Here is a 15,520-nt window from a genome sequence, read left to right on the forward strand (position 1 = left end):
AACGTAATTTAATATAGGTACATACATTTGTTTTTCTTTTTATGGAATCGGAGATCAAATTTACAGATTTCATTTGGTTCAAGAAATTATTCACTATTTCGTATCGTCGAACGTGACTCATCACAAATGAAGAAAACTAAAAAAAACAAGATATACAGAAGACTGGATGTTGTGAAGATATTTATTATTTGAGATGTTAATTTTTTAAGGAAGGAAAAAACTCATCTCTGCCTCTACCGGGAGTCGAACCCGGGTCCCTCGATCGAGGGTAGAGGCAGAGATGAGTTTTTTCCTTCCTTAAAAAATTAACATCTCAAATAATAAATATCTTCACAACATCCAGTCTTCTGTATATCTTGTATTAACAAGTGGAGAGCGACATTCATGTCATAAAAAAAACAAAAACATTTCTGTTTATAATTGCAATCTGCACATGTGTAGCAACAATTTCATTCAACCACCGGTATTTTACGTTTGATATAAACAGAAAAAAATTATAAGTTACGGGAAACTATTTATAAATTAAATTATTAATGGTTTTCCCCTCGTATGTTTGATCTCCGATTACTAATCTGAGGTAGGCATGATGGCAGTACTACTAACTGATGGGAGCTCATTCTGATATAGTTAAAGTACTAAATACATGAATTCAGTAGTTTAACCATCTCAGATTTCTCCCATCAACTACAGATGATCAGCGTTGTAGTCTGCTCACTCATCCTATGATGATCTGAATTTGATTCCGTTTTTCAATATGAAGTTCGTGAAACAACGTGTAGGTGGTGTACGCATATATGTTCTAGTTTTTCTTCAAGTTTTATTATTATTATTTTCTCTATTTTCTAACAGAGTTTTCTCGTACATAAGATGGACGTATGCTTTAGTAGCAGAGTGAACAAGAGAGGTGCTGCCACCAAGAACTATCATATATTATTTTGTCGGTGATTTTCAGTCTTTTTTGCTGTGGGTTCGAATGTATATTCTTTGTTCGAATCGCACTTTTTTCGATTGTGTTGCAGTAAAGCCTGAACGAAACATCAAGAAACATCAAAAACAAAACCAAAATGAAACATCAAGAGACTGAAATAATGTTTCATTTTAAACAGGCTTCCGTTTTATATAAAGTTGAGCATAAAAGTATTGATCAATGAAGGGATTATTTTATTATTCCGTCAAAGATAGGTTTCCGTCTCATACTGTGTCCATCTAAGATAGATTCCTTTGTGTTTGTAATGTATTGAGTTTGTGCCATCTATCTTTCACAAAAGACAACTGAAAAATAAGAGAAAAAATTTTACATTGCCGTCTTTAGAGAATCATTTCTAGCACTATTTCCGCTGTCCGGGGATTAATATTAGATTTTAACACGTATTAGTCTTTGTGTGTGTTTCTATATTATTCAATAATGCGTGGTTTTAATATGTTACCGCAATTATCCTTGTTTTTTGCTATACTGGTGCTGCAATTTGACTTCATTATTTTCAAGTGAAGATTCTAAATGCTTGAATTTTAAATGTTACGTAAGCATCGTGTTGAAATTCTGCCCGCTCTTTCAGCGAGCACTGTAGTGGTCGTGAACTACAGGTTAAAATTGGCACTCTATACGCATATTGAAAAATGTCCGTTTAGGTACTTTTCAATTTTATTAGAAAGTAGAGATTTCAATTGGAATTTGGAACATTACCTTGGAAGTCATCGGCTTCTTTGTAAAGGACTTTGTAACCTCTTAGCAATCCATGAATCGCTGCCGGAGGTGGAGTCGACCAAGTTATCTTGATACTCTGGGATGTCATAGCCAAGCAATCGACTTGCTGAGGAGCCATGCTCGGCACTGAAAAAAGATGAACATCCTATTGCAATAATGAACAATCAACACGGTAAAAACAGATTATATATGATTCAACGTCACAGGAAAATTTAAATGAAAACTTATCGTCATTCTTATGTATTTTTAAGACACCCAGGCAGAGCCGCCTTAACGCATGGGCTCACTCGGGTACGGCGCGGAGCTCTCAAGAGAAGAAGTGGCCTCACAAAATGAAATCTGGTTGAAATTTTCGAAACTTTGCCTGGTAAGGGCCTCAGAAAAATCATTTGGTCCAGGGACCTATGATGCTATTAAGACGGCCGCGCACTCGGGGTATTTTTCCCGAATCAGATTGAACGGTACAGTAAAGAAATAAGTATTGATGTGGATTACCATCTTCCATTGTCATCGCTACGACGGGATCAGATCTGGGACCGGCACCTTTAAGATTGAAGGCCTGCACGACCAGGCTGAAGTAAGAGAAAGGCGTTAGTCCCCGCAACTCGGTCGTGACGCGACTTTCGGTGTTACCTTTGACGTCGACGGTTTTGTATTGATAAGGTTCCGTGGAATTCGCATCCTTGTATCCTATGTAATATCCCTTGACGTGGCCATTCCTCAGCTTCTTATCTGGTGGCTTCGATACAGAAGGAGAAATATTACCAGAATGAATAATTTCATCCAAAATGTCCTCTGCACAATTATATTCAATAAATATCAATGAATATATTTAAGTATTAATTCTGATGATCTTTTTTTAAAGTGTGCGTGCGTGATGAAAGCAAAAACAACTCACTTCCCAAGAAACTTTCAGTGCGTCTGGCGCAACACCCTGTGCTTCGACGCCAAATGGTGGTCCTTCTGGTACTAACAATAAAAATGATTGAAATGAATTAAGATTAGGCGAGAATACTTGAACACGCGAAATGGCTTTCTAAAATAATGTCAATTCAATTATGGTTTTGCAATCGTAAAGCTGCTGAATTAACGCAGGTTATCGGCGTGAAGTACGTAATAACATCGAGAAATTATTCACGAATAAATTTAAGAACTATATTCCATGTTGTTGATGGGATGGAATACGAGTGATGGGGGTCTGCGTGAACGCACCTTCCTCAGCTGTCTTGAAATGGAAACTTCTTCCAGGCCCGCTTCTGCCAATTGCGTTTTCAGCTGTTATGTAAACATCGTAGCCCATCGCTGGTCTCAACCCCGTGATATCCGTGGACGTTTCCGTACCTGGTACGGAAGTATTCCTAATCTGTTGAGATGATCCTGGGGGGGGGGGGAAAGAAGAAAATGAGACGTCCATCAGTTTTATATGAAGCTTGATATAGTTATTTTTCATTTTAACTTGAGTGCGTTTTCAAAATCCTGGTACTAGACATAACCAGTTGAAAACTTCCCGACACAAAAATCTATTACATTATAATCACCCGTTGGTGAGAAACAACTATCGCGAAGAACAGGGGGTGGCGTACCCGCGGCACGCCGTGATATCAGGAGTGGCATGCAAAAGCTTTTCAAAAATTAAAAGAAATTCTATTCTTTCTTCAATGAAAGAAATTCTCTCCAAACTTTAAACAATACTTTTCTTGTGATTGATGGTCTTATAGGCTACCGACCCTATATTTATTATGGTAAGCACATTCTTAAAATAATAATTATATGATAAATTTCTATACAATGCGTTTCTATTCGGTTTTTCATCTTTGCGTCGCAGCTGTACGTCCTATGTGTGTGCAAGATTCAGGATCGTCCGTAGGGGGGAGATGCTGTCTGTTATTGGGGAGGAGGGGCAAGCACCCTGAGTCCTCTGGTTCCGATGCTTATGCCCAACATGGTGCAGGTAAGATGAACTTTGACCGATTAAGAATTCAAAAGAATGATAAACTGAGCACTTTTGCTGAAATAAGAGGACAGCTGAGAAATATTTGGCAGCAATGAAGAAAATGGTCTCGTGTGTTCCGTAAAAACAGGACACATGGTTAAAATCCGTAGACTGGCACGCGTATAGGAAATAATCTTGATTGTGGCACGACTTGGAAAAAAGTTGGCCACCCCTGGCGTAGATAAAAGTTTCGGTGTTTATGATTTGAAGTAACAGTATATGGCTATATCGTTAAGTTTAGAAACAAACAAATGTCTTACAGATCTCAGAAACACACAGTTCACATAAACATCTTCTTGTACTGTATCTAAAAATGCTTTTTGTTCTGAAGAAATAGACGATACCAAATTGATGAGAATAGATCCTGCAGTTTGAGTACGAGACTAGTACTGAACCTTTAAAACTTAACGCACACACCCCGCATATGTATACAGCGATACCGAAACATTCCCAGGGATGAATGAATCCCGAGATATAGAGGTGTTTTTTCTTCCTCTTTTTTATCTTTCTTATATGCGGTTATGCGTTAAATGCGGGTAAAACTGCTATTTCGCATTTTTAGAGCAGTTTTCCCCCAACTTTCCTCCATTTTTCGAATATCTCAGTAAATATTGCCCCTAGAAACATGGAAATTATTTTGCTGGCATCAGGAGAGAGAGAGGGCAACAACTTTCTAACTGGATTTCGGAATTTATAAAAAGTTGATTTTTTCATTTTAATAAATATACAGAGTCCCTTGAAACACGAATGACATATCTGAGTATTACGTTATTCAGAAACATTTTCTAATTGGAAGTATACCTGTAGTATCAACGGTTCCCAGTAAAATGTCATACCCCCTGTTTGGTGAAACGGGATAACTCCATTTTTCCTACCTGAAAACTGATTTCAGTGTGAAATTATGTTTTGTTTTGCTTTTTTTCAATTATTCTAAATCGGGGTTTTCTCACCTAAAAATCTTTTCTTTTTAATTCTGAAATTGTGAGGAGTTAGAATGGAACTCTGTGATGTTTATCACGGATTATGATATTTTTTTATAACGTAAGGTACGTTCTATATATTCCCTTGTGAAAGTCTTCGTGTCGGGGAACTGCGGATATGGTCAGTCGAATGAAATTGACCAAGAACTGAAGAAAGGGATTTTTTTTTTTTTGTCTTACACATACCTTTACAACAGAAAAGAAATAGCAAAAGAAGCGCTACCCTTTGATCATCATTATGGCCCAATTAGTACCCATTGTGAACATGAGTAGGGGAATTTTTGTCCGTTTACTCTTTCTTTACCGTTCTTTTACTTTTCCTCTTTACCGTTCATGCACCTCGTAAACATTCCTCTGGGGAATTTCTGACGAATTGATATATGTGCCAGAACGTGCGCACTGAGTGTATGCGTGGTAGTAACGTATTTATGTTGGCAGAGCCATGAGTGTTTCGCGTTATAGTGTTGCTACCTTCCATCTTCGATATAGTGTGTGAAGTGGGAATTATTATTATATATTATCATTTTTTTGAAAGTGTTCACATAATCATTCTCTTTGATTGATTATCATTTCCTCACGATCGGAGTTGATGAACCCAAATATTTCATTTTTAAACGTTGATAAAACGTTGAGTCTTCATAATGCGAAACCCATTTCTATTGCTACGAATATTATGTAAATAGTCCTTATTTATAATTTATTATGCCAATTTTTGTCTGTAAATAATCATTAACGCATTTCTCTGTGAATCTCGCCGCATTAACACCAAACTTGGCAAGTCTGGCGACAGCTCCGATATTTGGCGATGCCATAGTGCCAAGAGAAGTGTTGTTCTGGAAGGTGTTTCTTTTGCCTGTATAGTAATGCTGCAAGGGAGGAACTATGATCAATTATGTTGAGTTTTTACAGTACGAGACCTCTCACTTGTGAGAGAAGTCGCTCTATGTATTGTGTACTCCGTCAAATCGCTGCTTGTGAATACGTGTGAATAGCTGTTCTGTAAAATAAATTCTGTTGTCCTTAAAATGGAGTCGTGCTTCGCCATGTCGAGTGCTTGTAAGAGACATTATCTGGAACACTATTGCAACCTTGAATGTATAAGCCCTATCACAGCAATTTCACATTCAACAACTCTTCATTCGGAATAATCAAATAAATGTTTCACAGAGAGGGCATTTGTTATTGGGTTGATTATATTTCATAAATCATTTCATTTAAAACGCCCTCCACGGAGAAAAAAAAATTATAGACTTTTTTCCCCAATTTTATAATTTAAGAATCCACGATTAATTTGAAGTAAAATAATAGTCTAATGCTTATAAAACAAACACACAACTGGGTTTTATTTATTACCCACATCTCCAAAAACATTGACTGTAGACTGGCATTTGTTTTCGAGGTTCACGATGGTTCAAACGTAATTAAATAAATGAATACATGAAGAGAGCTCTAGAAAAAAGTCAAGAGCAAAACAATGTCGGGGGATAAGATAAATGAATGGACGTTGCGTGTATAATTCTGTTTTATTTACCCACCATTTTCAGTTATGTGCAGCGTGTACTCATTAATCAGGCTGTTTCCACTGAAAGGTGGATCCCAAGAGAGTCTAACGCTCCGACTTCCAGTTTCAGACACCTGAACTTCCCTGGGAGGATCCGGCGGCTCTGGGAAAAATACAAAATGAATGAATGAATGAGTGTATAAATTGGCGAATCGGATCGCAAATCGACGCGCTGTATCCAAACCGTGTATCACCGTATTTCCATGTTAAAAGTAAAGTTATCAATTAATTATCATCGACATACGATGTGAATTTAGCGTTAACATAGCTAACTATTTACCTTGTACAATCAACTGTATGTTCGTGTCGTCTTGTCCGTACATGTTGGATGCGGTGCAAGTGTAAAGTGCCGAATCGACTCTCCCAACAGACGTCACTTGAAGCGCAGAGTTCATTCGTGATTCGTCTCCTGCGGACTGCATTACCTGGAATCTAAAGCAAACATATGGAGAATCATTTACTCATAATGCATTACCTACGAATACGTGAGTTTCGTTACCGTTTAGTATAATATGGAGGGTTGTGTACACATTACGAATAGCGTGAACTCAAAATGAGACTGATATAAAGTCGAATCCCATTATAAAGAACTCCAAAAGATAGGAAAAATCGCTTCGTTATAACGAAATTTCGTTATAAAGGGATCCCTGGTTGTTGCATTGTTCTTATGTAAACATATCTGGGGGATTAGAAAAGTGTTCGTTAAAACGAGATTTTCGCTATAGCGGTATTCGTTAAAACGGGATTCGATTGTGCGAGGAAAGAGAGAGAGATATATATAGTTGGAAATCTCTCCCTTTTGACGACATTGGTTTATGAACAATGCGAGTGTCAAAATAATGTTGCGGTATATGATAGTATGCTAACTGAGCAGCACCAGGTGAAAGTGTTCAGGTGCGTTAACATCCGCGTGCTACGAGTTACTTTGTGTGATTTACTAAAATCTCCCATGAACGTGTACGGATGTGAAGAAACATTTTAATGCGAGACAAGAAACAAGCACTAGACGAACGACAATCTTGAGACTACCCGCCGTCAGCCGACACAACAAAGAGCCTTGAGTTGCGTCTCTTGGATTTTGTATAGCAAAGACTGTGGCGTTGTGATAACAAACACGATTTGTTGGGCAGGGTGAGGGAAGAAAAAAAAGAATAAAGGAAAAAGTCCGCTCATTATTTTTTTTAAGGCCAAAGCGAGTGAGCATATGTAGGCGTACTTTAATGGCATTGGAATTATTTTAGTTACTACCCTAGTCCATTCGAGGCTGAACCTCAGCTGAACATCTGACCCACGGGCTGGCCGAGAATCAGATGTGACTAGCTTAGAGGTTGTATCCGGCCAGCCGCAGATTTTAAAATAACAGAAATCAAATTTTCAATTTCAGTGTTTAAAAAAAGTGATTTAAGGAAGGAGGTTTGCTTCTGCTATTAGAAATTGAATAGAAATTCATTTGAAAACTTTGCATATGCAAAAAACAAAAAAATGGAACACACCTCAATAAATATGCATAAAGTTAATAAAATACGCAGTGGAATTTCGTTTATACGAAGTCCAAATATGCGGGTCAAAACGTCGTATAAATGCACAAGTCGCACAATTGAGGCTTATTAAAAAAAAAAAAAAAGACCCTTCACCGCCCCCCCCTCCCCCAACAAGCGTACATAATATTTTAAACTTCAATGTGTTTAATTGTATCTCCAATTCTGTACGAAAAAAAACCATTTGAATCATACAAGAAGAAAAAAATTGAATTTAAAAAAAAATCACATTTCGAATTGCCTAGAGAAGTATAATTAACAGAGAATAAAACCTTTTTATTTGCCTTCATCTCGATTGATCATATTGTGTTTCTTTAAAGGTGAAAAAACAACAACAATCGCTTAAACTTTTTGACACGGCCAGCAAGCAGAACATGACTGTACTACCTACAAAGGCCTTTTCCCCCATCCTCTGAGGATAACGCTGGATAAAATGAAAGGAAAAAAAAATGCTCTGAAAGGACGTGTGGCCGTCTTTCAAACAATTCAAACCCGTTTCTTTGAGGCTTGCCACGTCTGCGTATTTTCTGAAACAAGCAATAAACATCACTGAAGTGCCCACTCTAAACGGTCATCGGTTCAATGATTTTTTTCGTATAAGAGAACCATAAACCTACAATTTATGATTTTTGTGGTGACAATATGCAAGAAGAACGTTCTATTCCAATTCTAATACCTCCCAACCTCCAACATTTGACGAACATTGCTAATGGCGGGGAGGCACACTACTTGTCCATGACCGACATTAGAACGTATTGGGCCAGTCTTGACACCAGTGTGAAAACCCTCTCTATATCTATGGCCATTTTCTTCTTTGAAGGTTATAGCACATTGTAAGATGGCAATATCACTTTAGATGATTTCCAGGCCAAAGATACCTCGTAAGTTAGAGTATGTATTACTGCCAAAGCCCGAAGTGCGACCAATTCACGGCGGGACCGGCCACTTCGTGAATTGGCCAAGAGTTTTGGCTAAATTCCGAACTGCAGAAATGATTGAGACTTTGGCCGGTCATTTCTTGCACTGGCCGTAGATCCCTGGCCAAGCTCGATTCATTGATGTAAGACGGTCTAGTAGGAGCCGAATTCGTTATCTTTTTTATCGCCAACGTCTGATACATAGCTATACATAGCAGCTGTATTGGATTAGCTCCATATTACGAAAGATAAAAAATAGAAATTTGAGAGAAAAACAATAAAAATAATTATATAAACCCTTAGTTTTTTCTGCAAATTTTGGACAAAAAAAAAATGATTATTGCACTGTCGTGACTGTGGCTTGATGGGTTGCCATAACTAACGCGGGCATATTTACAGTAAAGCATCGATTATCCAAAACAATTGGAGACTGCGGGTGTTCGGATAACTGATTATTAGGAAAACCTATCATTCGCGGAAAAAATTGTAGCATTGTCATAGGAGCAATATGAAACAAAGAAACAGCGATATTAAACACAAAACTGTATACATTTTATGTCTCGGGTCTTATATATTACACAGAGAACTGACTAGCCTAGTTTGTCAAGTTCAAAATGGCCCTTAAAGTAGGCGTACAGTTTAGAAAAGGAGGCCACAAATTTTCTTTTGCTCCAGAGTTGACTCGTTTTTTTTTGGCCGCTAAATCTCGCAAACGTTTTAAAGAAAGACAGCAATCGGAGCAGCATTACATTCTTCTTGTTTTTTTAACCACTTCGTAGCCGTCTCAAGACAGTGAATTTTTTTGACTGGAACGCTATCGGTTAATCGATGTTTCGGTCGATCGGTGTTCGGATAATCGATGCTCTATTGTATCACGAAAAAATACACCAACTTGACGATTATCCCGAATCATGTCTCTTGTTATCGGACTTTGGCCAGGGATCACCGGCCACTTCACGAAATGGGCAGTCTATGTCCGAATTTTGGACATTGGCCGGGTCAATATTTAACGAAATTAGCCAATTCGCGAAGTGGCCGCCCCCGTCGCGAATTGGCCAATTTTGGGCTTTGGATGTAACATATGCACACTAATGCCAAACGATCGTATGGCATTAGTATTGCCTTTTCTCTCATCTAACGAAAGATCAACACGAAAATCAGAGTAAATACTGAAGCCTACGACGGCCCATCAGTAGTAAAAACCATTCATATATGAACGTCGGCAGTGGAAACAAGATTTGATGTCAGAAAATGGTTAAAAGAATTTTGGATACATGTGAATCTAACATTTGCATTGGTTTCCCACCAGGTTCTGAACGAAATCAAATCTAGAACCTATAAAACTTTGTTGGAGAAGAGTCTAGATATCGGCTCTTTTTTGAATCACTTAGAGAGGTTTGGTGAAATGTTCACGTAAATCCAAAAATAAATGCTGAGATATTGTGTGACCTTTCATGAAATTGATGCGTGCTGGAATTCATGATAAAGGTTGTCCAATAAAGTATGGGTGTATGAGACTACATTTTTGTGGGCTGGAAATTTTATACCATATACCTATATGTGGAAAACGGTTGCACTTACCTCGGTTCTGTTTCCAGATTTAGCTGCTGTTTATCACGGGTCCATGTCACAGATAGAGGTGGGTCACCTGTTGCCGAACACGTAATAGTAACGTCTTCACTCTTTTTCACCATCTGTGTTCGGAACTTGGTCTCAAATCGAGGTGATTCTGCGAGGAGGGAAAAGGAACAAAAAATGAATTAATTGCCAAACATTAGCAAATACTATGGAAATGCAATTACTGAAATAATTGTAAAACTTTTGAATTGTTCATCCTAATGTTCGTATCCGACAGACAATTTTGAATTTGGAAGAATACATTATTTCGGTGGTTCCTCATTACATTATATTTCTGGAAAGATATTGCCAATTATCATTTTATATGGAATTCTATCACGTATCTTGTGAGACTTATTATTAATATTCCATTCCCTAATTTGGGAGGGACGCATCTATGATTGTTTTTACAAGCAAATTTTGATAATATTTTCAAGACAAAAAAATTAGTGGATTGGGTAAAAATGGTATCTCCTTTGTATTCTAAAGGTCTTATTGTTAACCTGATTATAGATGCAAATCCATCGAGTTTCACAAGCAGAACATTACTTAGATAAGGCAACCATAATATTTTTCTACGGACAGTGTATTATATAGTATTAATTATTAGTTTTTTTCTTTCGTGATATATGCTTTTATATTGGGTTGCTGTATCTTGGCTGTACTTGAAATTCATATTTTTTTTTTATGGGCATCTTTTTTCAGACACCTCGTTGGACAATTTGCCTGTTGCGGCCTTTGTGTTTGTATTCGTATCGAGCAAACTCGGCAGCTCAAAGTTTGGTGTCACATTTGCGCATTCGGCCAAAACAAAAGCAAATACTATGGAAATGCAATTACTGAAATAATTGTAAAACTTTTGAATTGTTCATCCTAATGTTCGTATCCGACAGACAATTTTGAATTTGGAAGAATACATTATTTCGGTGGTTCCTCATTACATTATATTTCTGGAAAGATCTCATTCATTAGTTAACCATCGATATATGCAATTTTAATGAACTGCGTATCGGAGATATGATTCCCCGAAGCCATTCTGAATCGAACTTCGGTTTGGACACGATGCAATTAAAATTTGTGAGACTTTCCTCTTGTATTTTATAAGAATATTACTATATGGAGAACTCGCATGTTTACAGTCTGCGTGAATTTTATGTTTTTCGAAACGAGCTGATATTTTTCGATTCGATGTTTTAAGTTCCCCCAAAATCGTTCGATGCAGTCATAAAACAGCCTTAAACTTCTCGAGACATAAATGTATATACGATGCACGTAGATATTCCTGCCGGAATGAATGCATGGTTGCAGATATCGACATGGAGCAACGCCAAGGAGGCTTTTGAGAAGCCGTTATCACAGTTGAGCCAGTGATGCCCCCCAACAAGTAACGCTTTTGATCCTTTGAAAAGCAGCGGCAAATTCATTTCGTAGAGATCGATTAAAGCTCATGGTAAATATCGGCGATTTGGTTGCGGAATTCAGCGGAAAGGAACCAACAACTTTCTATGTTATCGTCACTCTCGAGAACAAGTACCGCTTTAATGATTTCGTTTTATTGAGCGGTCGGTATAACGGTTAGCTCGGGACGTTTTCACGGCTTCTTGGAGATGCGAGAGGGTATTTTCGGAGGCGAAACTTTGGAAGATAACAACAATAACAACAACAACGAAAAGAAGGCCAGTCCCCGGTAAAATTGTTGAAAGCGAAAATGGAAGAGACTTTAACTCTTTTCTTGGAAATCTTGCCGTTAAGCATTTTCACGAAAGAGACGTAATTGGTCTCGCGGAAATTTAGAAGTGAATGTGATTGAAATTTACGTAAAAGTTTTTATTAAGACTTCAATTGAATACATGAATTGAAGCCTCAAACTTTTCCCCTTTTTTTCCTCTTTGCGCATAGGATTCAATGTTGATTTCGATTCATGGTTAATACAAAGGAACTTGGTTAATTCGAATTTGTATAATTCAACTTTTAAGAGCTTCCCCTTGAGCGTTTTCTATCTAATTTATTGTTAAAATTTCTGGTTTAATTCGAAATTTTTTTCGAATGCTTTGGATTATTCGAAGTTAGAGGAGAAAATATCATGATATTTGTATGAGAAAATTTATTTCAAAGAAATTCTATAAGCATCCAAACATTGATTCTCTCGACAAGTTATTATACAGCAAATGTTTAAAGACCGAAAATACGTAATTTGAAAATTCTGACGTAATTTCAGGACACTAAGAATACCGTTTTTTCAATCTTGACATTTGATATGAACTGCCATGCTAACATTCTGTCTGCTGAGCAATGTAGAGTCAGTCCTAAAGATAGACCCAGGTGATTTTTTATGATAGACTTTGAATAAAAAACGAGTACTTCTTTCTTTGAAAACGGCACCCTTTGCATGTTAAAACGTGTGTCAGAATTTAGTTTGCTTTTCGTGTTGGATTTAATTTGTTTAGCAACTCAGTTGGGAAAAAAAAAATTGTTGATTTTGGAAACAGGCAAAAATCCGTGATCTAATTTCATAAAAAAAGCCTGTCCATACTGAATAAATCCAACAAATGTGCTTGAATGACGAGTGGCCATTTCAAATATAAATTGTCAATATAGGAAAATACCGAAATGATAAATCGAAAATTTGAAGTGTTTTCCTCTGATAATTTAATGTCAATTTTAGCATTGTTCAACTGGAGTGCATCGAGAAAGTTGACCACTTGATACGAATTACGTTATTGAACTTATGAATACAATAATTATATTTATATAGTTATTATTGTTTCTTGTTAAGGAATGAGTTTACTATGAAGGCTGTCAATTTTTTTCACAGCAGATATCTCTGCAACCGTTGACTTTAGAAACGCACTTTCAATTACAAAAAGTTTTCAAATGACATGCAGTTACTTAAAATGTAAAAAAAATTCTCGACAGGTTATATAAATGAAAAAATAGAAAAATTTACTTTTTATACCATCCCCGTGCGATAGAACTTCCAATTATTGAAATGCTGTGGAAAGTCATTTGCAAGAAATCTCAAATTTTTAAATGCAATATTTATTGATATATTATAAATAAAATCGCACGGTTTTGATAGCCTATCACTGTATTGGTAAACTTTCATTGGCTCACAAAATTTACCATTGTCAACAATTTCCTCCTCCTCCTCCTCCTTCTAACCAGAACATGGCCCTCCGCTCTATCTCAACGAAGTGATATATAAGCAGGTGATAAAATTTTTCGGGACTGCACGCAAAAAAATTATAATGACCTCAACCATTATATTTTTTTCGAAATGAATATAAATTGCATTTTTCGACAGTTATTTTGGCAATTGCAGAGTTTTTACAACTTCGTATTTAATTTACGTTTCGCAATTTGTGAACCGCAAAATTAATCATTTGCGACAAAAACAAATGCTAAAAACGCCACAGTCAAATATATCTCCACTAACATTCCATTTAAAAATGTGATTTTTGTTTTTTTGTAAATTATTTCTCACAGCTGCATTTAAATTTCATTAATTTAGAAGTGTTATCAAATGAGATGAACATAAAAAGTTATTTTTTCCTATTTTCTCATGTGTACAGGGTGTTCCATCAAGACCGCCTCTACTCAGCACAGCCAGATTCCTCGCTTGGAATACATAAAAAATTCCCAAAGAACCGTACCTGTACGACCCATAGTTTTCGAGAGAAATGCGAAAGAAAAGTATGAAGCCATATCCGGTCAAAGAAAGAAAAAATCACGAAGTCCGTGAATACCTCGATATGAGCGGTGGATATTTTGAACTTACTCCTATGTAAACATATGGAAATCGATGTTCATGTTTCAATAAAGTTTTTTTTTCTTGCACCGGATATGGCGTCATACTTTTCTCGAAAACAATGGGTCGTACATGTACAGTTCTTTGGGCATTTTTCATGTATTCACAGCGAGGAATCTGGCTGTGCAGAGTACGGGTGGTCTTGATGGGACACCCTGTATAAATTTAGGACATTCTGAGTAACCGCAAGCCATTTGAAAACTTCTTGCAAATTAAAAGTACGTTTCTAAAATCAACGGTTGCAGAGATATCCACTGTGCAAACAATTTGGGACAGTCTGAAAAAATTAATGAACCATGACAATTAACTATTAAAGATTTATGTATTAGCTTTTCTGACATAATTTCGCTATAGTGAGTAAATTTGCTAAAATTTGCAGATTTCAGGTTTAGAGAAATATGTATTTATACCGTGTCACGTTAACAAATACTACCTCATTCTCATTTGATGGCATCACAAAGAAATTATTCTCATTTCCTATGCATTAAAACGTGATTTTATTGGATTACCAGGAAATGAAGATTGAAGTGCTCATCATTTTTATCTTCCTAACATAATTCTTTTTCTGTTAAACTCGATATTTGGCCAGTATAATTCGTTCAATTTATACTCATTCCGAATATATCTCTGCATTTGTTACGGTCGCGCTTATATCGTATTTCTTTACCTAAGAAAAAAAGAAGAAACCGATACAACGGAAAATTCTCATTATGCGTTGAGGAGAATGTTCTTGCGTTATAAACTGAAATAATTGGTATAATGTGACAGATTCTCTTCCATGGAATTTTTCTTTTTCTCTAATACTTTATCTCTAAGGGTTTTCCTTTTCTAAAGAAGAAGAGTTCCATCGTATTTCTTTTCATGAACCGAATCCATGAGGAAAAATGTAAAGTGATTGATAGCCTTAATACACATGAGCGTGAGTATATCGCATCACGTTTTATAATAGCAAAAAAATTAGGGGTAAAGAGCATTAAAAAAGCATTATACACATGGAAAAATGTCTAGTTCAAGAGCTTCCAACATTTTTTGCAGCATCGGCTTCACTGAGCTTCCAATATCTGCAAGAGCATCTCCGTGCATCATTCCAGCGGTTCTCAACCTAAGGCAATATGGCCCCCTCCTTGCGGTCCTGGAATATTCTGAGGGTCACGGGTGAAAATCGGATGAATGTGAAGTCACAGAAGTCACTGAATGTGCAGTCACAGAAGTCACTGAATGTGGGGGCCACAGAAAACCGCAAAGAAATAAACTCTCTAGTGAAATAATGGTGGGAAAAAATACGATTACTTTCAGAATCCAGCCAAGCTGTCCATAGAAGCAGGGCCATCTTAGCTATGGGCCCATGTCGACATAACCTGGGACTCTTATTAGGGGGGGGGGCTTACACGAATGATATCT

The 15,520-nt window shown here is 36.9% G+C and overlaps 1 protein-coding gene across 2 annotated transcripts in view; it reads right to left on the reverse strand.

Annotated features, from left to right (window-relative positions):
• Nucleotides 1–15,520, reverse strand: part of LOC149087808 (cell adhesion molecule Dscam1-like) — a 190,262-nt gene that overhangs the window by 30,644 nt on the left and 144,098 nt on the right. For both annotated transcript variants that reach the window (XM_089231720.1, XM_089231721.1), the window contains exons 13-19: nucleotides 10,276–10,423; nucleotides 6,520–6,671; nucleotides 6,214–6,342; nucleotides 2,918–3,082; nucleotides 2,604–2,674; nucleotides 2,201–2,444; nucleotides 1,685–1,831 (exon numbers count right to left, since the gene is read on the reverse strand). In XM_089231720.1, the coding sequence (XP_089087846.1) occupies nucleotides 1,685–1,831; nucleotides 2,201–2,444; nucleotides 2,604–2,674; nucleotides 2,918–3,082; nucleotides 6,214–6,342; nucleotides 6,520–6,671; nucleotides 10,276–10,423 (1,056 nt within the window). The remainder of the gene's footprint in view (nucleotides 1–1,684; nucleotides 1,832–2,200; nucleotides 2,445–2,603; nucleotides 2,675–2,917; nucleotides 3,083–6,213; nucleotides 6,343–6,519; nucleotides 6,672–10,275; nucleotides 10,424–15,520) is intronic.

The sequence above is a fragment of the Pholcus phalangioides genome, unplaced genomic scaffold (genome assembly GCF_987345545.1).
Source record: "Pholcus phalangioides strain wild (caught in Gottingen) unplaced genomic scaffold, Ppha-v1.0 ptg000004l_1, whole genome shotgun sequence".
NCBI classification, from domain to species: domain Eukaryota; kingdom Metazoa; phylum Arthropoda; class Arachnida; order Araneae; family Pholcidae; genus Pholcus; species Pholcus phalangioides.